The sequence below is a fragment of the Lonchura striata genome, chromosome 1, assembly GCF_046129695.1.
Source record: "Lonchura striata isolate bLonStr1 chromosome 1, bLonStr1.mat, whole genome shotgun sequence".
NCBI lineage: Eukaryota > Metazoa > Chordata > Aves > Passeriformes > Estrildidae > Lonchura > Lonchura striata.
In genome coordinates, this window is record NC_134603.1 from 101,772,247 (window position 1) to 101,797,771 (window position 25,525).

The window sequence follows — 25,525 nt, forward strand, 5'->3', positions numbered from 1 at the left end:
ATATCTCCAGCAGGGTTTGAAGAAACCAGTAATGTTAGTCTTCATTTCATCTTCCATAGATTAGGCATCATAAAGAGCAAAAAAACAGGTGTGAAAACCAAGAAGCCTACTATGGTGCCTACAAATTCTTTTGATTTTTCTTTCAGCTCTATATACGTCCTGGTGATTATCATGTTATTGGTAGTTAGAATACACAGAGTCAGCTTAAGTGTAGAAAGTGTGTGAATTGAATAAGAAAATAAAATTTTGATCAATGTGTAGAAGCCAAATTCAAAGTGATGCTCACTATCATAGATAAGTAAACTAAAATATGATCAATTCATCTTGAAAATAATTGTACATTTCAGCAAGGTATTGTAGAGCACAAGAGCAGCATATATTTAGCAAAACCAGCAAATTGCATACAGTGCTATTAAGATGTAATTGTTATAAACAAAGGTTTTACAGAGAATATTCACCACTCTCTGTAGGAGAGAGATCAATAGTATTCATGAGACAGTGCACTTGAGTAATCAAATTTCTTATTCTTTTTTACACAGAATAACTTTCCTTTGAGCACTACACAATTTAGATCAGCCACAAATTAGAAGTCAACAAATAAATTGGTGTATTTTTTCCAAAGATTGAAATCAACCTGAAAAATGGTAATGCAGTATAGCTTTTCTTTTTTTATTCCTTTTAATTTTCTTTATTTTTTCTACACCCTGGTTGGCTTTCCTTCATTAAAACCTCACTGGTTTGTGCTGTCATGAGCACACTGAAACTGATTGTGGTTTGGATGCTCTTTTTGGAGCTCTCTTTGGATGCTCACTTTGTGGGCATTTCAAATTTACATGTGTGATAGATCATAAAACCAAATGCATGTTGCATGCTCTGTGCATGTGACTTGCTGTAATGTGAAGGCATCAACAAGTCAGTCTTAAAAGAGTAATCTTGGAAGCTGAAGAAAGCACTTGCTGTGCCAGGTCATGTAGCTTTTAAGTAACACGGTAATCTATCAAATTAATTTTGCATTCTCAGAATGCAGTTTTTAAAAGTGGCATAACCTTCTAGATAAGAACCTTTTGGCATTTCAGTCTATCACTTATAGCCAAGAAGGACTAAGCCAATGCTGAAGACACATGGTTGGATTTAATTCAAATCCTAGCTCTGCTTGCCTCAGTGGATGTTTTCAGATCCCTTTGTTCTATATTCAATTCCATCTTTGTGAAATACAGTTGCTGGTATTCATATTCTGTGAGGATCTATCAAGATATTTTATTCATTAGTGCCTAAAAAAGTAATGTGCTACACTCTGAAGAGTTTATTTATATGATATATATGGATGTATAAATGAACAGTTCTAGTATATACACTACTCATTATTATTTGGATCACTAGTTAGTTTTTTGGCCTTTAGAAGATTATGAAAGCAATGTTTTATCTAGTAAATACACTTTTTCTTTAATGTTTAAAAGGTTTTATATGCTCTTTTTTCACCACTATCAAATTGTGATCTAAATAACCATACTGCTACATTATAAACTCTTTATTCTTTCTTAGTTCCACAAAAGTTTTTTTGTGAGGTCATTTTTTTCCCCCGAATAGGATTGGAAAAAAATTGAAAACCAATTTTTTTGCATTGTAATGTATATTTATCTTGGTTTTATTGCAACATTCAGGATTAAAGTTAAAGAAAATAGTAGGGAAATATATATTAACATTGTAACTGTAAATCTTAAAGTAGAATTTCACTTGTGCCAGTACTTTCTGAAGGTGTATGCTAAGTGTGTTAGATGCAGGGGATCTATAAAGGAAATTAGGATTATAAAGGAAAGTGTTTCCTTTACAATGGAAGTTCTGCCAAAAACAAATAGATGACAAATGTTGTTGACCTGTTTTTAAAGAACAGCATTGTGAGGAGATCCATGGAAGGACATTATACTACACAGAAAGAAAATGTTAGGAAACTCAACCTGTGAAACATTAAAAAGTGTTACATATATCTCCTTCCAATGCAAAACTGAATGGAGTGTTATCAAGTTTTGTTTCCTCAACTGTAAACAGATAACATAAAAATTTTCCTTTATTGTACTTGTAGTGGATACAAAAAGCCATAGTATTAAGGTCAAAGAATGAAGTTGTGGTTGCCTTGTTATTGACAAGGGTTTTTAGAAGAAGAACGCTTTTACCTTTTCTGACTTTCTTCCCTTTCCTTCCTTATTTTTTCCTTGTCTTTTCCGTGGTTGACTCTAAAGCTCAGAAACAATGGTTTCCTGTTGCAGTCATGCTGGCATGGTAGCGTGGAGGAAGATTTTAGAAAGGCCTTGGGAATGGTAAACTGAGGAAAAGGATACATTCATGTATGCCCCATTGTTTTAGAAAGGCTTTGGGAATGAGAAACTGAGGGAAAAGATACATTTATGTATGCTCCACTGTTTCGGGAAAGTCCCGCTTCAGCATTCCTCTGTAGACCCCCTTCTCCCCACCCCTGAGCAGTTCCCATTGGACCTGGCCCCTGGGGTGGTTCTGATGTGCCTTAGTTGAACACTGTCTCTATTGTTTAAGACCTTATCTCTTAATTTTGCTGTATAAAACCGTATCTGGGCAATAGCCCAGGGCCTTTGGTCACTGCAATGCTTCAGGCAATACAATCTCTCTGGACAAGCATACCATTGGTCTCTCTTGGTCTCTTTATCTCGAACCCTTGCGGCGACTGAGGCAGCGCCGCAGCTCGGACCGTGCTAACCCAGACGCTGCCTGGTGAGCCCAGGGCAGCGGGACCGCGGAAAACCCCGGCCCCTGGAGGGGACAGCTAGCCGGAGGGTCCCGGGGGGCCGGGGAGGGACGGGGGACAGCGGTGAGTAACCCCCGAGAGCAAAGTGGCGGTCGAAAGAGAAGCAACAAGTGGCGCCCAACGTGGGGCTTTGCACTGGTCTGAGCAAGCCTGCCGCAGCCGTCGTGGACAGTGCACTGGCTAGGAGCTTTTCCAGACATTCCAGTGTTTCAGCTTCTGAACTGAAAAATAATTTTGTGGAGTGAGTGAACACATGCTTTTGAACAGACAAATGAGCAAAACCACCAGGAAAAATGGTCCATAAGGACCATTGAATGTCATGCTGTTTACCCAGGGCAATGTGTGCTCACATCCCACTGTGCTTTGCAGCTGTTCTGAATATAAGAAACACTGACTGTCCTAAAATATGTTATCTACAGTGACCATATGCAGAAAAAAGAGGCACAGGAAATTTAGACTTTGTAAGAAGAGCTCCCAGAACTGTAACTGCAATATATCCTAGAAGTAAATTTTCCCAAAATTCTTGATAAAATTATTGAAATTTGCACCCCTGAGTGTGTATAATGCTTTTTGAATATTTGTAGCATAAGAATGAGGAAAGTCAATTATCAGTTTTTCAGGACATTAGAGACTTGAGTTCATTTCAGGTGGAACTGATGTATACTGGTTTGTTTTCATTTATTTTTTTTAAGCTTCCCTGCAAACCACATTTTCTTCTTCTGAAATGCCATTTTAAAACGCCTGTAGGTCCTGTGAGCACAAGTGTTTGTTTTGCCATCCATATCATTGCTCTAAAACGCATTCCACAAAGTGGAAAAAAAGTAGGAAATCATCTGTTGAACTTTTTCAAACATTATTTTCACAGATCTTTAGCCTCTCTTCTCTTTTTTTTTTTTTCTGATCAGCTTTACCAAAATAAAAGGGAGCCAGAAGACTCAGAGAAATTAATTATAAACTGACATGTTGTTGATTTCATGCCTTATATGGATGCAAAATTTTAGATTTTTCACTAACACCCAGGCCTTAATATTCTTTTTTTTTGATGTTTTACTTTACTTTTTCTTTTTTTATCTTGGTTTGGTTTTGGTTTGACTTTTTTGGTTGTTGTTGTTTTGGGGTTTTGTGTGTTTGTTTTGTTGCAGGGAGGGGTGTTCTTGCAGGCTGTGTGAATGCTACTCTTTTCAGCTGTGTTTTTCTAGGCTCTTTAATAAGCCTAAGAAGATTTTTGTGTCAGTTACATTGATAAAAATCTGCAACAATGCCTTGCTTGTCTTTGGTGCTTGTCTAGGTGTCTCTCTGTGTATTTGAAATACAGAATCTTTTATCCTTGTTTTAATTTTAAGATCTGATCACTGATTAGGAGAAAGTGGCTTGTCAACTCCTGTAGGAAAGTTTGCTGCATACCAAATTGTTTGTTTTGTGCTTGCGTAACAATGAAGTCTGTTGCTGCTTATAGAGTTAAATGGTATTTTTAAAAAAAGCAACAATTCACCAGAAAAAAGAGCAAAATAAACATTTTCTATCTGTTTGTCTCCTTCCCCATATTAATTTTATTTTCTTCCAAGCCCCAAATTATCTGTGCAAAATGCACATCTGCCTCCTTCAGAGGATTCTGTTTCCAGCAATGTCATAACCCACCCAGGCTGTTAAAGTGACACACAAGATTTTCCTCACCCTTTTTCATCCTCTCTGAAATATTTTAGGGTGGAAGAGAAAGTGTTTAGATCCTCCGGGTGATTTCTGCTCAACCAAGCTAATCCCATTATCCGTTAGTCATGTTTACATCAGGCTAACAGCTAATAACTCATGTGGAACTCTGTAACCATCTTTAATCTTGTTCTTCATCGAGGAGCCTGGCTTTCTCAGATTATTAATGGTGATGGGTGAGTATCCTGTCAGGCTTCTGCTCCTGGAATTGCAAAGCGACACAAGGTCAGCCCTTTCAGACCAGCTCTCTGTGGTGACATATGGTAATCACATGTACCCCTCCACCCAAGGAAAAGAGCTGACTATCTCATACATAGTCTCAAAAGAGTCATTGTTCTCACTCAACCCATTAAAGAGTTGATTTTTTCCTTCTGAAAAAGTTGGAGATAGACGTAGAGAGAATTGTGACTAAGTCTGCTGTCAGCTTGGTGGCAGGCTGTTTGTATACAAGTAAGTCTTCTTTTGTTGTAAAATGATTATACAGAAGATTTCAGAATCCCAGTAGGCATACAGATGCCAAAGGATGCCCTGAGAATGAAATAAACCATGGATGACATACTGTGAAGAAATTATTTTTTAATTCTTTTCTGACTGACTTACACAATTCAGTGTACCAACAGTATTATAGAGCAATAACCATTTTGCATTAATTTAGGTATGAGTACGTGAAGGTGTGAATAGTTACTATAATTTTCATGCATGTTTTTGTAGATGGCAAAAATCCCCCTTAGTGTCAATATAATAATGTCAAATCACATCTTTAACCTTAGGCTCTATAGGATAAGTGAAATTGAAATAGGGTGAAGAACTTGTTTAGGCTGTTTCAAGAGGGCAAATCTGCTCTATTGTTGCAATCAGAATGAGCAAGTGTAAGCATGTCAGGCTAAGTGATCATGCATTTCATCCTAGACCATGCTCAAGAAGCCTTTGTCTATTGAATAAAGATGATATGCAAGTATTCTGCCAAGCTTCAGTTTGTGAAAACTAAATGAAACCAAGAGCAGACCTTGATAAGAAACCTGTAGTTTATGCAGCCCTGAAATGTTAAACATTCTCAGAGAGGTGTTTCTACTTTTGTGATTAAAAAAAATCAACAAAACCAAACACCAAACAAACAATCTAACAAATAAACACCCCAACCCTCCAACAAAATTATTTGGTCTTGTAAGTCTTTCAGGAATGAAAAATATACTCTGCTCTGCAACAGTCTCCTTTATTCATCCCAGTGTAAAATCTTTCAGGTTGAAATAGACAACCAAATCCTTATCTTAACTGACATCATATCTACAAGCAGATAGCATTTAATTGAATAAAAGGGAAAATATAGGGATGTCATGGGGTCTGTTCAATTGTGGATTATCTCTTGACGGAAATGGAAAGCAATCGGCAAACTCAGTTAAAATTTGACTGCATCACCTTATTCTAAAGAATAATTTATATATATATGAATAGGTATAACGGACTTTAAAATATTTTCAGACACATGATTTGATAATATAAAAATAAAATCTTTTCTTTTATAAATAAATAAAAAACCTGTTTCTTCCCCTTTTTCTTTCAGAACTATTCATAGACTCATAGTGCCATAAAGTCACACAATGTTTTGGGTTTTGGAAGGGAGACTAAAAATCATCTAATTCACACCCTTTTGCCATGTGGCACTAGACAACCTGGCCTTTAACAATTCCAGGAATGGGGCATCCACAATGTGTCTGGGAAACCTCTGCTAGTGCCTCACTACCCTTTGAGTAAAGAAATTCTTCCTAACATCCAATCCAATTCTCCCCTCTTTTACTTTAAAATCTTTCCCCCTTGTCCTATCTGCCATTGTAAAAATTTGCTCTAGATAGTTCCCATAAGGTCCCTTTGAATAATTGAGTGCTATTAATGAGGTGTCTCTGGAGCTTTCTCTTTGCTAGTCTGAACAACTCCAGCTCTCTCAGCCTGTCTACATAGGAGACATGCTCCAGCCTTCTGATCTTCTTCATGGCTTTCTCTGGACTCTCTCCAACCGGTCTATCTATGCCCTCCTTGTGCTGGGGACCCCAGATCTGGATGCAGCACTCCAGGTATGGTCTCACCAGAGCAGAGCAGAGGGGCAGAATGACCTCCTGTGCCTTGCTGGCCATGCTGAAGAATGTGATTTGCTTTCTGGATGCACTGTTGGCTGATGTCCATCCTTCTGTCCACAAGAACCTCTAAGTCTTTCTCTGAAGGCCTGCTTTCAATTAGTTATTTTTCAGTCATTTCTGGGATTGCCCTGACCCAGGTGCAACACCTTGCACTTGGCTTTGTTGAACCTTGTGAATTTCTCGTCACCAGAGTTCTCTAATTTGGTCAGGTCCCTCTGGACAGCATCCCATCCTTCAGGTGTGTCAGCTGCATCACTCAGCTTGGTTTCATCTGCCAGCTTGCTGAGGGTGTGTTTGATCTCATTGTCTATGTCACTAATGAAGATGTTAAAGAATATCGGTCTTACGACAGAGCCTTGTGGGACACAATAGTATAAAGTATTTAAAAAAAAACACGCCCCAAACCCCAAGGTTTGTCCAATAAAGATTAAAATTTGTTCAGCATTTTAAGTATTTTTTTTTTTTTACAGAATTAAATGTAATCGGTTTAACCAAATTATCCTTATTACTTCTCTTTCCTAAATCAGAAGCACCAGGGATTTGGGAGCCGTGGTTTCGTAAGAGAGAAATCCTAATTGATTTTGTGGCCTTTGACTCAAAGCAAGGACTTTCTGTTATTGTATATAATGGGGAAAAGTGGGAAGAGAACACAAGTGACAAAAGTGACTGAAGAAAGATAAGCCAATCTTATGGACCCCATGGAAGTTGGTTTGCAAGCCTTGAGATCCTGAGCAGGTGCAAGAGCATGGGCCTGCCAGGAAACTTTATGTTGACAGAAGGATGGAAATTCATGCAAATAAGTCTTTCTTGTCACAGCTTAGCATTAGATAGATGAAAATTATGCTGATTTTATAGAATTAAACTGTCATTTTATGGAGAGAATTATTTAGCACTGCTGGGTTATAAAATTCAATCATCCACATAAGTAAAGGCTGACTTCAAATCTTTACCGCTGAGTCCTTGTTCTCCCTGCTGGCTTCCAGGAACACTTTCTGTGGCTCAATTTCCTCTGCTTCTAACTGCTGGATTTCTGTAGTCTCCAACTTATAAGGTCATTGCCCATCATGGGGACATAGATTTTATCTCTCTGCTAATATGAGATGTTAAACCATCTGGGCAGACTTCTGGCTTGTGTTTTATGTTGAAAATTACTTTTATAGTTTCCTGTGTCTGCTTTACAGGATGGCACCTCTTAATCTTCTCTTTTTCTCTTCCGTTTGTATCTCCAACAACTGATATCTCCAAATAGAATGTATTCCATTTTATTTATGACAGCAGTGGTTTCAGGGTGCAGGGCTATCACTGTACTTGGGTTTATTCCTTTTTTTTTTTTTTTTTTTTGTTTTAATTGGTGTTTTTTGTTCAAAAATATTTGTGGAGCTTCTTTTATTAAAGGGCAATGGAAAACAATTGCTATACAACACTGCAATATACTGTTTTTATGAGAGGCCTTACCATAGAATGCTTTATCGAATGGAAAATAGGCTGTTTTTTGGGGGTTTTTTTTTCTGTTTAGGAAACTCTTTTTGAACAAACTTTGTTTTACAGTTGTTCTGGATTTTAAATTAGGATTGAACTAAAAAACTGATAATTCCAAAAGGGAAGGAATCTTTGTTTAAATTTTTTTATTTATTTAATTATGAATAAAGTGCAATTTACCAAGAGATGGCACTTCAAAATACCATATGAAATGAAACAAAATTTTATTTTGAATTTTTTTTTAATTTTGAGGTAAATGGATTTTGTTCATTATTGAATATTTTAATTTCAAAATGTTTTGCTTCTAAGTGGTATTTTATGTCTGAAAATGCTTTGAAAAAGTCTGAAGTGAAAAAGAGTTTTCAAAAATATTTCCTCATTTCTAAAATATTTTTTCTTTAGTTTCACCTGATTTGACTTAGTTTAACCAACTATAGAATTTTTGATAGAAGTTTTTCATGTAAGTTTTCAGTCACATTTGCTTTTCATTAAACAATGGAAAGACAGTTCAGATCTAAAAGTTTAAAAAAGAAAGAGCTTCCCATCTTGCAAAATTTCCTACTTCATATAATCCTAATCTAAATCTAATTCCATTACTTTTTGAGTCTGTACATGCCTCTTTTATTTTGCCTCTTTTTCCTATAGTCTAAAAAGGAAAACTAAAACAGTATCAGAAGAGAAAATGTCACGGAAGGGTGTATGAAAATATTAGACATTTAAAATGGCTACTTGTCTTTTCAGCTTCTGTCATGTTTTCTTTTGCAATTTCTCATCTTCTTAATGTCTCAGTAAGTGTCCAATTCTATTTTTCACAACTTGAAAGTTTTCTGGCCTTCTTAGTTTTGCTGTACTTTTTGAGTGCTGCAGTAAGAATTTGGTAAATAAGGACTATTTCTCTTATGAATTCCTTACTCTGAAAGAAAGCAATGTTTATTCTAGAACCTCTTATGTTAGCAATTTATCCATTTCCATCACGTTATTATCTCCTGCATCACCCTCTGTAACCTCAAAAGCTTTTGGGACATGAATATGATTCATTTTATTTCTTTTGTGAAATTTAAATCTATAATTCCAGTTTTGACAAGAGAAAATTTAAAAATATAGTATGGAATGTAAAAGAGCTGCAGTAAGTGCTTTCAATTTGAAAAATAAATGTCATGGGTACCTAGTCAAAATTAGAAAATGCATTTGAGTTTTGTGCAAGGAATTTATACTCTTTGAGATAACACATTATATTTGGGATTGGGGCTTTTTTTCAGCAGAATATATTTAATTTTCTTATTTTCACTTCTAAGAACTGGACCACTGTCCTTTGTAGAAAATGGAAGATATATCAAGTATCTACTTTGTTTCTTTTTTTACTGGCAAACAGCCACTCTCTTGGAGCCCATGCAATATGAGAAGGGAAACTGCACCTTAAAAGCATTTGGGGATGTCATATTATTGGCAGTGCCCTTCAGGAATGCTTTTTCTTTAGGAAAACTAGATGGGGAAAAGATTTTTTGCATTGTATTGGGAAGATTAATTTATGTTATTCAGCAGAAAATATATTTGGTGTTTTTCTGAAAATTTACCACTCTTAGGCATGCCTGTAATGAATAAACTGTCCTTTTTCTTAGGTATATATACATGTCTCTGTATATCTTACTATTTATGCATACATATATACAGAGAATACAAAATAAAGGGATATTTGCTGTTCTGAATTTTTTGGCCTGCAGGTCAAAGCAAATGTAGTTGTCATGAAAGCTTTGTTTTCGTATCATAAGAATGACTGAAAATTATATTATTTTTAAATAAATTGAAGAAACTTAGAGACCTGGGAGTTTTGCCTTGTTTTCTTAGAAGAAAAGAAATCAATAAGTGAAATTGTAATACTTAGTTTTGGAAAAACTTCTTTTATTTTTTTTCTATTTTTTTAAAGTGGTTAAATGCTTAATCTTTGCAGAACAAATGGGATGTGTAGGAGGTGAAACTTTGCCACCTCCCATAGGCTGAAAGGCACATCAACTCTGAAAGATGATTAAAAGTCTCAGATTTGCTGCAAATTCTTGCAAAAACTAGTGCTCTTCAAAATCAGATTGGCAGCAGTTTGGTCTCTTTGTTTCAGAGATTGCATCAAACAGGAAGCGTGAACTAAATAATCAAGGATGCTGTATTTTTTTCCATTGCTCACACAAGCAAACAGATTTGGAGTTTTAACATGGCGTATAGACCGACATCCTATACAAGCTGATCATGGAAAGATATATGCTGCCCTATGATAATATGTATCCAAAGCTTGCCTTAGTTTTCAAAGTACTCTGCACACATGACCTCTGAAGCAGACCTCTTTAATTCATGTGTCTAACTACAGGCTTAATGTCTTGTTTTAACATGCTGTTACATTTTAATGACAAAGTCTCATCTCCTCCCTCTTCTCTTTGATCTCTTCTAAATACTGTTTCTAAAATTCGTGAAGAAAAAAACAGCAAAGAGAGTGAGATAGGGAAGGTGATTAATTAGTGACCAATAAAGGGGTGACTTGATTGATGTGTTGACATGCTGGAATGCTGGTGCTGTATATAGCTCTTAATTTTTCTAACTTGAGCCAGTATGACAACTGGGATGTTGCACAGTTCTAAATCTGTAGATTTAGGGGGAAATTAGAAATTCCCTGCACCTCATCTGCAGGTTTCCTTACCTAACTGTAGTGTAATTATTTCTCAGTAATAGTAGAATATTAAAGTCTGTAACCTGTCTGAAAACTCTCATTTGCATATCTATTATTCAGCTTGTTTCTAAACAAGGGCTGAATAAGTCAGTCTTTTTCATTGATTAGCTGAGAGCCATTTTAGCTACCTTATTAAGAAATAATCACAACAATTCTTTCTGCTCTGATTGTGTGCTGCTGCCCAGCCAAGCTGCCAAGTATTGCTGCAGATGCTAACTAGTTAAATATTTAATTATAATTAGTGATGCTTGAATACCATAATGATGGCTAACACAGGTAACAGAGAACTACAGCCTTTTTTACTGAGCTAGTAAGAGCCTTCAGAAGACATAATATTTTATGGTTTTGGGGGTTATGTATCCTAGAGAATTAGTAGCTCATTCTGTGCTAATGATAAACCTGAATCTTGGAACCTTGTTTTTCCTTCTCATTTCCTTTGGGGACAGTAGATTTGTTTCTGCACTTTCCATTATTATGCTAATAAATTCTGTAGAAACTTCATTATATTTACTCAAACAAAAGTAGGATAGCCCCTTTCTTCAGCAATATGAAAACATAGCTAGTGGTCTAAAGTTTGTGACCTTAATACCAGTCCAGGTTTTGAATGGCTGAACAGAGATTCTATTTCACACACATCAGATGAGAGGTGTGTCTGATAGACTCCTGTCTGGTCTCTCTCTTTCTTTGGTCCTCACCTGGAATTCTGTCTCTGGGTCTGAACAAAGCTGATAAATAGGTGGAAATACGTTTGGTGGTTTAGCAGATGCTGAGAAACAGAAGGGTTGCAAGTGGTGAGTCAATGGAAAATTCTCAGTCACAGGAGTTTGCTGCATTATGCTTTATCTGAAAAAACAAAGGAGTAGTAAAGCCAATAGTGGTTTATATAATCTAAAAAGTACAACTTTATTCCATTTCCAAGTTGCAAGCTTTAGGTTTAAGTGTTCTTTAATGCCATAAAACATATAAAAATATGTATGTGTACCAAAAGGGGTAAAACCAAAGAATTGTTTTTGTTCTTTTTGAAAAGGAAAATACGATTCTTCCTAGGGATAAAACTCTCCCAAGAATTTCAAAAGCTCTAACATCAGAGAGTTTTAGCTAAAGTGAGGTAAAGTGATAAAAGCATTTCAGTTGGAATTTTCATAAGCAGTAAAATTTTACTGTCTTTTATATCATTAATTGCTTTTAATATCTTAGAACACTCAGGAAAGCAAATACTTGATTTTATGTTGAATTAACTATTTTCTTTATATATCTGAATGATCTGTCATAATATGATGAGAAATATTTTTACTATTTCTGTTAGAGAAATATAGGAAGCTAAGTAAATTTGTAAAGTGTTAGAGATATAAGGAAATTAATTTACAGATATATTTTTAAAAGCTCACTGTGTAAACTGAGTTTTCTCTACTTACATAGGAAAATTTTCCAGGTAACAACTCTGTCACTGAACAATATTTGTTTGTTAAAAAAACACCAAAAATTTGTTCATTATGTTTATGATAAAGTGTGACCCCCACCACCATTAAAATTTAGATCTTTTTGTGAAAAAGTTCCATATAAATATTTTAGATGTCATAGGTGAGCTCCTCTTTTATTCCATTACATTAAAATGTTGTCTTTCAAATAGCTTTTATTTAGTGTATTTAATATGTGTTGAGTATCTGCATGTGCATTGCTATTTCCTTGCAATTCTTTAGGGTACATAGTGTAACTTGTTTCTTGAAAGCATTTTAAGGTTTTCACCAGGCATTTGAAGCCCACAGTGTTTCTGAAAAATCAAAATACTTTATTTAGGAGCACAGAATATAGACCTATATTTTAGGCTTCCATGTTAATAGAAGTAGTAACTAATAATAAGAAGACACATTAATTTATATGGAAGAAATTGTGAATTTAATTGAAAAATGAACAAGAATCTTCTCTAAAAGTCCTCTGGACTTTCAAAGGCTCTTTCCTAGAGGGAAGTGAAGAGAGTTTGAAAAATACAAAGGCTTGTTTTGGCTCGCTTGCTGTCTTAATGTAAACAACAAAAGCTGTCTTCATGAAGAGACTTAGTCATAGTGCATGTGGGTGCAGCTTTGAAATTCCTGGAAAACAGGCAATACCTGCTGCTAATGTGTAGACCAAGAAGATTTGGTCTCAGTGATGGAGGACCAGGTTGGGAGCACTTCAGCAATCAGTATATACACAAATCCATGAGGCCTAAAGCATCAACCTCACTTAAGTCCTCAGGAAAATGATAAAGCCCCGGAAGCTTGGAAACCATTTCCAAGTACATGAAGGACAAGGAGGCAACTGAAAGAAGTCAGTATGGATGTACAAAGGAGAAATCACACTTAACCAACCCGGTAGCTTTCTATAATGAGGCAATTAGCTTGGTGGATGAGGGAAGTGTAGTGAATGTAGTTTACCTTAACTTTAGAACAGCTCTTCACTTCAGCTGCAAAACAAACTCATAAAGACAGTGGTGAAATTAAGTGGACAGTGAAGCGGATCAAAAACTTGCAGAATGGCCAGACCATTGAAATGGGCCACCCAGTGGGGTTGTGTAGTCTCCATCTGTAGAAAAAAACCTATGTAGCTACAGCTGCTTCTTGTAGCTGACCCTGACTGAGCTGGGGGTTTGGACCAGAGGAACTTCAGGAGTCCCATCCAATCTCAAGCATTCTGTGTTTCTTTGATTCTGCGATTAGAACACCACAATGGGTCACACTTGACCACAGATCAGAGGTTACATGGAGGGAAACACATGTTTATTTCCACCAAATTAGTAGGCTTCCTTACAGCTTTGTTTTAGGCCCAGTACTCCATTTATACCAGGACAAAATGTGTGTCTCTGGGCTGTGTCCTCTAGTAAGGTTAATTCACTAATCTTAGGGAAATATTTGATTTAGGTTGCTCCAGACTAAATGTGTCAATCTTTCTACCTTGAGACCTGAAGGTATTTTTTTAGTACAACAGGACAGTGCTCTTAGCGATTAAAATATGTCTGGTTGATTGGCTGCAATCTATAATACTGCAGGTATGACATTATCCTCTTGCCATAATGCTGTTCTTTCTGAGTTCAGCTGAGGTGCAATTTCAGCAGGACTATTTCAGCACTTCATTTCACTGAGCTTAACCTTAAAAAGACATTATCGATTTCCTATGTAAACCACAGTTTTGCAGGCTGAAATAACTAGACAAATTTATGTTTATTATAAAAAAATAAAATATGCAATATATGCAATAAACAAGCTGCTCATTATATGTCTTGAGGTAAATTACATTAATCATAAACCACCTAGCCACTATACAGTTGCAATTTTACTCTAGCATGGAAGGAGCTCAGACCAAAATAACAGAAAAAAGCTGCAAACAAAAGAAAAAAGTAACCAATGCCTTTTATAAAGAATGAGGATGTTAACTGTAATAGTTTATGAAAATATGTGCTTTGTTTTAATTAATACTAATTTAATTATTGAAGTCATTCAAAGCAGGGTGTTAAGGGTAAACATAGTAAGATGAAATGGTTTCTATTCTAAGTTAAATCAGTGCTAACTGAAAATGGTTTATGACCCTTTATGGACATTTTTATATAAAAAAAAGGTGCCTTTGAAATCATAAGCTTACAAGGATTGATGAGATTTTGCATTTCATACTTAAATTTATCTATTTCTTGTATTTCCTGTGAATCTGTGAGACTGGGCATGTATGTATGTATGAACAATGAAACAGACATAAAATAATATTTGCCTTTATTGTATTAAATTATAGCAGATACATTTTTGAATGACACTTTGAAAATATATTCACACCAGTTAATAAAAATCCACATGTGCACAAATGGGAAAAAAAAGTACGAATAATTTATGTTGCTGAGTGTGAGTGTTACACAGATGACAAGACATGTTTCTTTTCTAATACATTATTTTCTTGTCCTTTTAATTTAATATTTAGAAAGGTAGGAAAGAATCTAAAAGGAAACATTTTCACCAATAAGATTTGCATTTATTTCTCTAGACAAGACAGACAGAGCTGCAGTAGTGAGTGTCACTTTATTTCCTTGTGCAACACCTCATCTATTGTCTGTGCTTGGCCATAATTGCTGAAATTCACAGCAGGCATCTGTTACAAAATTACTCAATTCATTACTCTTGAATTTGGGAAATGAGCAATTGTATACAACAGACATGAGGATTTGTACAGATGAAAGTGATACACAAATATTATTTAATCTTCTTTTAGAAATTGTACACAAAATGTCTCCTGGCTGCTTTTAGCATCTCTGAGTTTAATCACGGACTTAGTTTGGGAGCACTTCCACATTGACTGGCAAGTAGAGGGTTTTACTTCAGTGAAAGGTTTCTTGATGAGAGACACAGCTATTCACACACAGCTTTGATATTTTGTGAGTCTCCATGAAGCAAATCCAGTTTGAAAAACAAAATATGAATGAGGACTACTTTGGCTGATGTTATCTAACTAGAGCCTGCCTCAGTTGCTCTAATGACCTTATATTCCTATGCAGTAATGCTGGGCAAAACAAAGAAAACTTAAATAATCAAAATAGAAACTTAAGCATTACTATTTATGGTATCTAAAAATCCATGAACGTTTTGATTTTTGAGGTGTTTTAGTTCATCGATGATTAGAAAAGAGTCATAGTCTTACCAGCAAATGTAGATAGGGTAATAACAGCTAAAGTAGTTGTGAAAAAAGATAAATCACCAAGCATAATAGTTGTATTTTATTGAGAATTGAAGAAAGCTCAGAATAAATTAGGTGACTCCAAAATACTGAGAAGTCTGAGCTGATATTTTCACAGTTCAGAAAACTGATGGGTTATCTCTCACTCCTGTTGTCTCTGGACCTACCTGTTAAAATTCACAAGATTAATGGCCAGAAACCTGTTGGGTACAACTGCTGTCTGTCCTGTTTTCCTTAGGATGGTATCATCCTCTGAAATTGTATCATTCAGTACTGTTAGAACAAATCTATTAACCTTTCAGAAGACTGAAATCTAAAAGTTGGACTATGGATTTCTATAATCTACTACAGAAAGGAATATTGGGGATTAAACACCTTTTAATAGTATGTTGATGGAGACAAGGACATTTAAATCTACTTTATAGAAGTTGCAATAATCGGCAAAATGAGACCCGAATTTTCAATTTTAAATGCTTAAGGTTATACACCAAGTTGATAATAAGCAATACTTGCACCATCATAACACAATACACAAAAAAATGCCTGCAAGATCTCACTTCAAAATTTCTATCTTGGAGTTAGTTTTGTAATTTAGTGTAATTTTTTAGTCCTTCTGACCAGAAACTTTAATAAATAGTTTCAAATTTCTTATAATCTGGTTCTGACCAATAGCAGAAAATCTTTTAATAATGAAATCTTAACAAAGTATGTTTGCAATCTGATAGAATTCTTGACAGGTTCAGAAAAACAGAAATATCCCAAGGATTTAGAAGATAATGGTGAAGATTACATTAAAATATACTCACATGCATTTCAATACCTCATGTTACATACAAAATTATAAATATATTTGAGCTGCAGCCTCAGATTTGTCAATTATTGCTTTACATGTATTGCTAATATGTTGAGATATTTTTATTTATTTCCCTTCCCTCCTTTCCCCCATCTCATATATTTATTCAAAAAGCATAGAAGTACAGTAGAATGAAGGATTGTTTCCTGATTGTCCATGCTTTAGCATTGACATTGACAGATTCCTAACAGAAATGAAAGTGTTTGTAATTTATCAAAAATAAAGATTCTAGATCATTGACAAAGTAGGTATAGATTGACCATAAAACTTTTCTGAGTCAAACATGACACAAGACAGAATAAAAATGAAATTGATGACACTGCTTCATCATCTGACCATATTTGTAAAGGAAACTTTGTTCTTTTTGGAAACAGTTTGTTTCTTTCTTTTAGCTGATAATTAAACTGTAAAATTGCATTATGTATTTACATAGTACAGGCCTGAATTTGAACCTCAGCAAAATATACATTAATTATTAACCTGGAGTGAAAGTGAAATTTCATTTTACCTGAGTTAACTTTCAAGAGTTCAATGAGCCACCATGTGCATTTACTGCTGTATTTACATTTTATAATGAAAGTTACAGTCTTTTTTTTTTTTTAAACAACAATTATTTCCCTATATTCTTATGCATGTTTGTGAATTAGAAGTGATAATTTCCATGGTAGAGGATGATGGCTCAGTCATAAATAATCTCCTGTAAGTATTACTAATGATGACAAAGCTGACACAATATGTATAAATAGCTGCATACAGAACCAGCTAATTATTTTATTATTGAAAGGCTTAGAATGCCAGACTCTTCTCCAATGTTATACACAAAAATGTGTTTATTAGGTATTCATCGAATATATCACACTTTTTTTTGTCCTGTAATATATCTTTGTGACAACCCTCCTATGTTGTTCTTACAAGGACAATCACACTCAAAGATGGAGGACATAATTCTCATTTCACTTTGGTTTTATGCCAGTTAAAACTCAATAGAGTAGTCCAGATTCATAGATGGTATTACTCTGTAGGTACAACTAGCATCAGAATTGATCTGTCAACTAGTAGATGAAATACATCTCTGCAGAGAACAATCGAACACAGAGAGGAAGTGGCTTTGGCAGTCAAATCCAAAAATCATAGCCTTAATCAAGCTGATATTATTCTTGCCAATTCTTGAATAATTAGTAACTTTATAATAAGCAAAATATTTGACATTAAATATTAGGATTTGGGGACTTTTGTAATAGACTTTAACAAAAGTGAACTAACATCACTTTATTGCAGGGGAATGCTTCCATCTATTTGTTGTTTAGTAGTCCCCAGAGTATAGTTCTTGTCCATATGAGGATGTACATATATCAGAAATACCAAGATTCAGCTTCCATATGTGTATTTTATTTTTTCTACCAAGTTTCAGCTTCCATATGTGTATTTTCTACATATATTTCTCACATTATATCAGTATGCTCTTATCACTTATCTACAGAGTATTGGGATTATTTTAGGTGATTTTGGTTCATATTCCCTCTTTTAATCAGCAACTTCCTATGAACAGCCTCTGAAGTAATGGGACTGATATTCAGACTTTCAGACTTGTGAGGATTCAGTCTAAAAAGCCAGAGAGCCAGCTAAACTTCTGTACTGGTGTTGGCTGGGACAGAGTTCATTCTCTTTGCAGTTGCTGGTGTGGAGCAGTGGTTTTGGATTTGTGCTGGAAACAGCACTGATAACACAGGGATATTTTATTGACCACTGATCTGTGCTCACACAGAGTAAAGGCCTTTTCTGTTTCTTTAACCAGCAGCAGACATGTGGAGGTACACAAGAATCAGGGAGGGGACACAGCGAAATAACCCCAAATGACCAAAGAAATGTTCCATAACATATGGAGTCATGCACAACAATAAATTAGGGGAAAGTCTGGGAGCTGCTGCTTGGGGACTGGCTGGACATTGATTCACTGGTGGTGCCCAATTATTTTCATTTGCAATTATTTTCATTTGCAATTATTGCGGTTTATTTCTCTCCCTCATTTATATAAATTGCATATTGTCATAGCAATATGATTATTATTGTTATTAATATTATTAATATTGTAATTAATATTGTTCTAATCTGAACCCACAAATTTTCCCACTTTTATTCTTCCAGTTCTCTTGTCCCCATCCTCTTGGCTGATGGGGTGAGTGAGCAGCTGTGTGGTGCTTGGTTGCTGACAGATGTTAAACTAGGGCAGTTTATTCAGCTTATTGAATCTCACACAAAGGGAGATAAAGGAATAACTGTTTTGGATGATGTTAAAACTCCAGCAGGTAGAAACACTGATATTATTTTTATCCCATGACAGTTACCTGGCAGGGATTCCAGATGTTATTCTTGCCAAGTTGTAGTAGTAGCTGCAGAGGTAGGACCTGCTTAATCTATTGAACGTTTTCTGACTTGTAGGATGGACAGACTGAGAATTAAAGTCTTTGCTAGTTTGTGGTTTGCAATTTGTCTACTTGTAATCTTCCTCCTAACCCCTCTTTTGATATTACCAAGTAATTCCCATCTTAACTAAAAAGACCAGGTGGAAAAAGGAAAAATTACTTTCATTTACAAAGTATCTAGGTAGGTTGTGAAGCTTAAGAAAGTCAAACTCACAAAGAAATATGGTAATTTAGAGTCTAATCTAATGGCATTTGTTTAAATAAATAACTTTGAGGGTATCCACCTAACTGATTTGTTTAAACTCAGAGCAAGATTTGCCATATCCTTTTACTTATTCTTTATCCAGAAGATATATCATCTCAAATACTTAAGCAGTTAATTTTAATAAATACCAAAAACATGGACTTCTTTTCCTGCTGTTTTTTTTTTCTTATTGCAAGATATTGCAGAGAAATAAGATTACATGGTCAGATATTACAGCATATCCATACTTATAGATGTTATCTGGCTTTCCTGCTGGCATGATCAACCATCTTACAGTACCGCCAAGCTTTTTCAAATCTCTTTATGGGTACAAAGATGGTTGCTCTACATTAGCTCTTATTTCGCATGAGCTGAAGCATTCTCTGTGCTGATAGATTTATGGTAAAGGTGGCTGCAGAAATGTTCCCACCATCAGTGCATAATGGATACTTTGTCAGTAAGCAATTTGCCTCCATTCATGGAGGTTCAATTACCAGCCTTGCTGGACTGATGACAGTTTTGAGTGTATCATGGAGCTTTAGTGTTTCCTGCTTGTCTCTGTGTGGCAGTACTGCATCTGTGGTCTGATCCAAGCAGATACATCACATAGGTCTGCACCAGTTTTGGCTGGGATAGAATTTATTTTCTGCATAATAGCCAGTAGGGGGATGTATTCTGAATTTTCCTGAAAATGGTGTAGATAATGTGGGGGTGTTTTACCTATCATTGAGCAGTGCTTATGTAGTCAAGGCCTTTTCTGCACCTCACCCCACCTCACCAGTGAAGAGGCTGTGGGTGCACAAGACTTGGGAGGGGAGAAAGCCAGGACAGATGATCCCAGCTGGCTAAAGGAATACTCCAGACAATATGGCATCATGGACAGCATATAGAGCTGGGGGGTGGGGGAGAAGAAGATGAAAAGTTGGAATGCTTGCATTTGTCTTCCCAAGTCACCACTATGTATTATGGAGCTCTGCTTTCCTGAGGATGACTGAAAATCTGCCTGCCAATAGGAAAGGAGTAAATGAACTTATTTGCTTTCCTTGCATTTGCAGCTTTTGCTTTATCTATTAAACTGTTGTTAGTTCACCCCATGGGTTTCCTCACTTTTCATCTTTTCGATTCTCTTCTTCACTGGGAATGAGTGAGCAAGCAGCTGGGTGGGGTTGAGTTGCTGGCTGGGATTAAGCCATGACAACATCAAAAATCATTTAAAGTTTATTTTCAAATACTTCTCTACCTGAGGCCTTATGTGCATACTAGTGATTACAGAAGATCTATGGCTGTTCTCTCTACAAGGGATAACCTTTGCCAAGCTTGGTGAGGTGATTTGTGTCTGCGGTACCATGACTTCCATTGATTGAGCGTTGTTGCAGCAGCAATGGCATGCATCAGTTTTGTATTCCAAAAGCATTTCTTTGCTCAAGCTCTTTAGATTAATGGCAGTATAGTCCAGGTCAGAATCAAAATTCTTGCAGGAGCACCATTTATGCTGTATTTTGTTATTCCAAATAAATAATTTTAGTAGTGATATTTTATTCATCATTTGTATATCATGAGTTTCTAAGCCTGCAGTTTGGGGGACACAGTAAATATGGTCAAGATTTCTTAATAATAATGTATTAACAGACTGTCCATGCTTGCTGCTGGGTCATTTATTTACCTTTTATCAATCTGGAAAAATGAATAGACGTAATCACAGGTAATAAAAGCATGTGTGGGGCTAAATTCATACGGGGCATCCCTTTGTAGCTGTCTTTATGGGTTAATTAGATCATACATAATGGTACTGAAGTCCCTACAAGATAGTTTGAAGAAATGAGTAGCAACAGCTAATACTGAAAAAACCCTAAGATCTAAGGAAAATCTGACCATCTGTACTTCTGTAATATATAGGAAAGAGATGCAATGAGGGTGCATGTCTGTTCACAACTATCTCACTGGATAAGTATTTCTTTATGAGCATCACTGGAAATAATACCCTAAAAATTTAGGAAATCATGTACCTTCCTTATGGTTAATTGTACTGAGTGGATTTCTAAATCCTTGTTGTCTTAGTAGTTCTCTGCTCAGAGATACATAAGGGACCAATGAATATTTGACAATATAAAGGCACTAAGGTTTTGATGTAGCTTAAAAAGAAAGTGCAAAGCAATAAGCACAGACTAAAATAAAAAGATACATCTTTTATATGAATATTATTTGAATATTCATATTTTATTTTGAATTCCTGTACAAGTTCCATTGGTGCTATGAAATATATTCTATCAGGCAAAGCCTCCTGCAAAGCCATCAATGAAATTATGGGGAAGAAGAAGCTACTAGGTGTGAGAACCCCAGATTTGGTCTGGGGTCTCGTGTGGTGGCAAAGTCTCTCCTCCAACCCGTGCTTCCAAAGAAAGCCTCTGCAGCCTCTTGCTGTTCGGTCTCAAGGCAGTTTATTGTTGGTTATCTAAAAGATTGTCTTCTCGGGCTGCGGCTGCTTGGTCAGCAGCCTGGGTAGAGGCACACACACACACTGATATCCTCTCTATCTGCTGTCTTCTTCGTCTCTCCCCCTGCCCAGGGCTGCTGCTATCTTTTATATGATATATTACGTATTACATGTTTATAGTCTTCCCCCAGTACCTGTTATCTATATTACAAAGTGCTTTTCTACTCTAAACCAATCTGTGAGTGCCAACATCACCAAGATCATGGAGGCAAGGAAAAAGAAGGAGGAAGAACAAGATCAGCCCACTTTCCTCCATCTTAGCACTTCTGACCCCCATGTACAAAGTAAAAACCCCCTTGTACAGGTGCTAAAACCCTCCTGTACAATACTAAAAAAATTCCCCCTCTGTTTTGTAACTACTTTTACTATCTTATCTAACCTTTTGTGACTGCTTGTTCCACCTCCAAAGTTGGTAACTCATTCCATGGCTCAAACTCAAAATCACAGTTGTTTCCAGCTGCCTGCCAGGGTCTAAAATGCTTCTGACCAAGGCCTGGAACCTCTAAAAATGTCTGAGAGACATTTTGAGTTCCAACAACTAGGGGAGAACCTTCTGCCTCAGTTTCCTACAGCACAAATGTTACAGAACAGCAAGCTGGAGTGATTGTTTCAAGTGCCAAAGTATGAGAGTCTGAATTATTTGCCTTGCTGAGGTTAAAATTAAAAAAAATAAAAGAAAAAAAATAAAGAAGAAAAATTGAAAGAAATTCCTCACGTTGGACTCTTTTGCAGCTGATGAGGGCATCTGTGCTACAATCTTGTACTGCAACGTCCATTAGCCTCCCATTTTTTCTCTGACCCTTCCATTCATCATCTTTCTGAAGCTGTGGGAAATGAAGCAAGCACTGGCATTGCTCTTTCCTGACTCTGCAGTAGGCATTCTGGGAGGCTGTCAGGGAGACCAATGGAGAAGGGTTAAAGTGCTCTGTGTCTTGCACTTGGTTACTAACCTTCCAGCCGAGGGGGAATTGCTCTCCTTCCATTGAAGTCTTGCAATTTCTTTGCATTACTTTTGGTGCTGTATAACATTTTAAAAGCTCCCTGACTGACAGACATGGCCGGAGGCAGAGCTCTGCTGGGAGAACTGCAGTGTACAGAGTCTTCTCAGCAAAGAGAAGTGGTATGGCAATTAAATTGACTACAACACGACTTTGGCATTTCTGAAGCAGTGCAGACTATCCCACCCCTTTCTTTTTTATATTTGTTTCAACCTCCCATCTATGTCTGGGCAGTTCAAAAGGATATGTTGAGTTAATTTATTTTATTTTTTGCTGTTTCATGATTACTATGATTTTGCCATAAAAACGAGGAATGCACTCTGCAACCATGAATCAGGAGAGGCAAAAAAGTTTGGAAATCTTGGAACTGAATTATGGGTGAACACAATCTGAATGTGATGTTATATATCACTGAATGCATTAACAAGAGAAGCAGAAAACCACATGTGAACTGTTTAGTAAAAAATGAAATCATACAAAATATACTGAATGCAGATCTCTGTTGTGGCTGGGAGGGTCTTAAAGTTCTTTTGCTGGAATAAAATCCATAGGCTGCAAATGATTGTGCAAATATTAAGTTCTTATTCATTGCACAAAATAATATTTTGCTGTAGATGAAAAACATTGAAATGTTTTGAACATAACTTAGAAAAACTTCTATTTAAAGAATTCTGGGCAGATGGAAGTTCTTTCCTCATCTTTTATCCTTTCTGAAGGTAGAATTAAAACACACAATAGATATCTTTCACCAGGGTTTGTTGCTTTCTTTTTGATTAAGACCTAAAACCTAGCCTTTCAAATCAGAACAGAAAATCTCACCCTAAATTTAGCCTAGGAAGTGCAGTTATTCTTCCAGTTGTTTTGGTTTTTTTTTTGGTTTTTTTTTTTCTTTTTTAAGACTTGTTAAGTTTTCCAGGTTCCTGATTATAAATCACTTCTATTTAAATACTTCAGCATGTATCCAACAAATAAGACTTTCTGTGCTATTTATTGTTATGGATAGTAACGATATTATTTGTAAGGAAAATATAACCTTTGGCAGTGTTTGAAAAAGAAAAACATATAGGGTTAAGTAATTTATTATTCTTCTGTTTTATTTATTATTCTTCTGTTTTGAGGTCCATATCATGTCATTACTTTTTAACCAGAACTCTATTGATTTCCTAGAAACCTATACTTAAAAATCAATGACACAATATGACCCTAACCAAGTGCTGAATTCCATAGTGCTATAATTTGTATTTTTACTTTTAAAATGTAAAATGCATCTATCTTAAGTCCTACAGACAGTTATTTTTTATACCTGGCAACCAGCACACTGTAGAGAAGACTTCAAGATGGTTTTCTGGCAGAGAAAGCGAGTAAATGTTCCTGCACTGGACAGCAGGGTGAAAGAGTAAAGCCCCTGTTCTCCAGTATTTTGTTTGTAAATCTTTTTTGAGTAAAAGATGTTTGAGTAAAATCTGACTAAAAGTAGAAAAAAAATAGTAAACATTTTTGCTGTCACTGATGGGAAACAGTTCTGTTTGATAACTGATCCTAAAACAAATACTACAGGCCTGTCTCCTACAGACACAAAGGTAATGCTAAGCAGAGCAAGAATGAGGTAATAACTACACAGTGTTCTAGAGCAGCTCAATGCTACAATTTAAATAGAAATCTCTTTTAAACTGTGATTCTTAATATTTTTCTCTGTCTCTAGAAACTAACTAGGTGTGAGAATTTTGATGAATGCTTCAGTATAATCCTATGTAATTTGATGTTGCATGTAAATCTCTTTTATAGGTCCCTATAGATGGAATTTATTGCTGCAAATACCTTGTCATCAGAAGGATTAATGCCTGCATTAGCATTTCTGCAATAAAATCAGAAGCTAAGTGGTGAAGGCCACAGACACCTCAAACCTGGATTCCTCTGCTCAGCATTAAGTGCTGGAGTTTTTATTACTTGTGGTAGGGAAGGCATTGCCAATGCTCACAAGGAACTGCTTATCCCTGCTTCTCTGGGTCCTGTTCCATGGAGGTCTCCTAACACCACTGCATCCACAAGCACAAGAGATTTTAGAAGCACAGCCAAGAGAAAATGTTGTCCCAGTGCCAGGGAGGAGATCATCTACCCAGCGAGTCAAACGAGGCTGGGTGTGGAATCAATTTTTTGTGCTGGAGGAGTACATGGGCTCTGAACCTCAGTATGTGGGAAAGGTAATTTTTTACTATTTCTTTGAATGTTCAAATGATACAGAGAAGTAGTATAATGTATTATAAATGTGTACCTGTTTCTGGTGGGACAAATCTTCTACAACTGGCCATAGTTCCCTCTGCTCATTGCTTTTACCATCCAGCCTTTCCTGTAGTCACTATATACTTTCTGTCTTTGTATGTTTGTCTTATTTCCCTGTTCTTTTTTGAAAACAAAAGCAACAACAATAATAAAAGCAAAGAAACAAGAGAGTTCTAATATAAGTCTGTGTTTCACAACTAATTTTAATTGAGACTACTATGATAGCATATTTAATATTTAGCAACATTGTTCTGATATCAAGAGATAAGATATACACTTTAAATTGCAAGCCCAGAATGAACAGTCATTGGTGTGATTGGTATGGTTATTCCAAATCTGTTTTCAGCTAATGATGATGCATCCTTTTTGGTCTGCTGTCTTATGTCTCAGAAACATTTACTTTTATTTCTGATTGTTCAGACTGTTTTCAAGTATTTATAATATGTTTTATTTCTTCCTAATTCAAAGTCCTGCACTACAGCTTTTATACTGTGTTTAGACATGCACAATCAGACCCGCAGAGAATTTTTGCAATACCCTCTCATTATATGTCCACTGTTTCTGTAAGTGCATAAGTAATTGACAGAAAACTGTTTGAGGGGTGTTGGGGTGGTGAATTTAAACAATAAAGTTTTCAGATAGGAAAGCTGAAAAGGACACCTGAAGAAAATCTTAGCAGAGTGTATAACTGGATGCTGTGCATAAATTTCAGTTTAAGTAAAGGACTTTATTCA

The 25,525-nt window shown here is 35.9% G+C and overlaps 1 protein-coding gene across 4 annotated transcripts in view; it reads left to right on the top strand.

The window, feature by feature from the left end:
• CDH12 (cadherin 12) overlaps nt 1–25,525 on the top strand; it is a 521,432-nt gene that overhangs the window by 348,409 nt on the left and 147,498 nt on the right. For all 4 annotated transcript variants that reach the window (XM_077786157.1, XM_021546413.3, XM_021546438.3 and 1 more), the window contains one exon: nt 24,297–24,712. In XM_077786157.1, coding sequence (XP_077642283.1) covers nt 24,482–24,712 — 231 coding nt within the window. In that variant the 5' untranslated portion in view covers nt 24,297–24,481. The remainder of the gene's footprint in view (nt 1–24,296; nt 24,713–25,525) is intronic.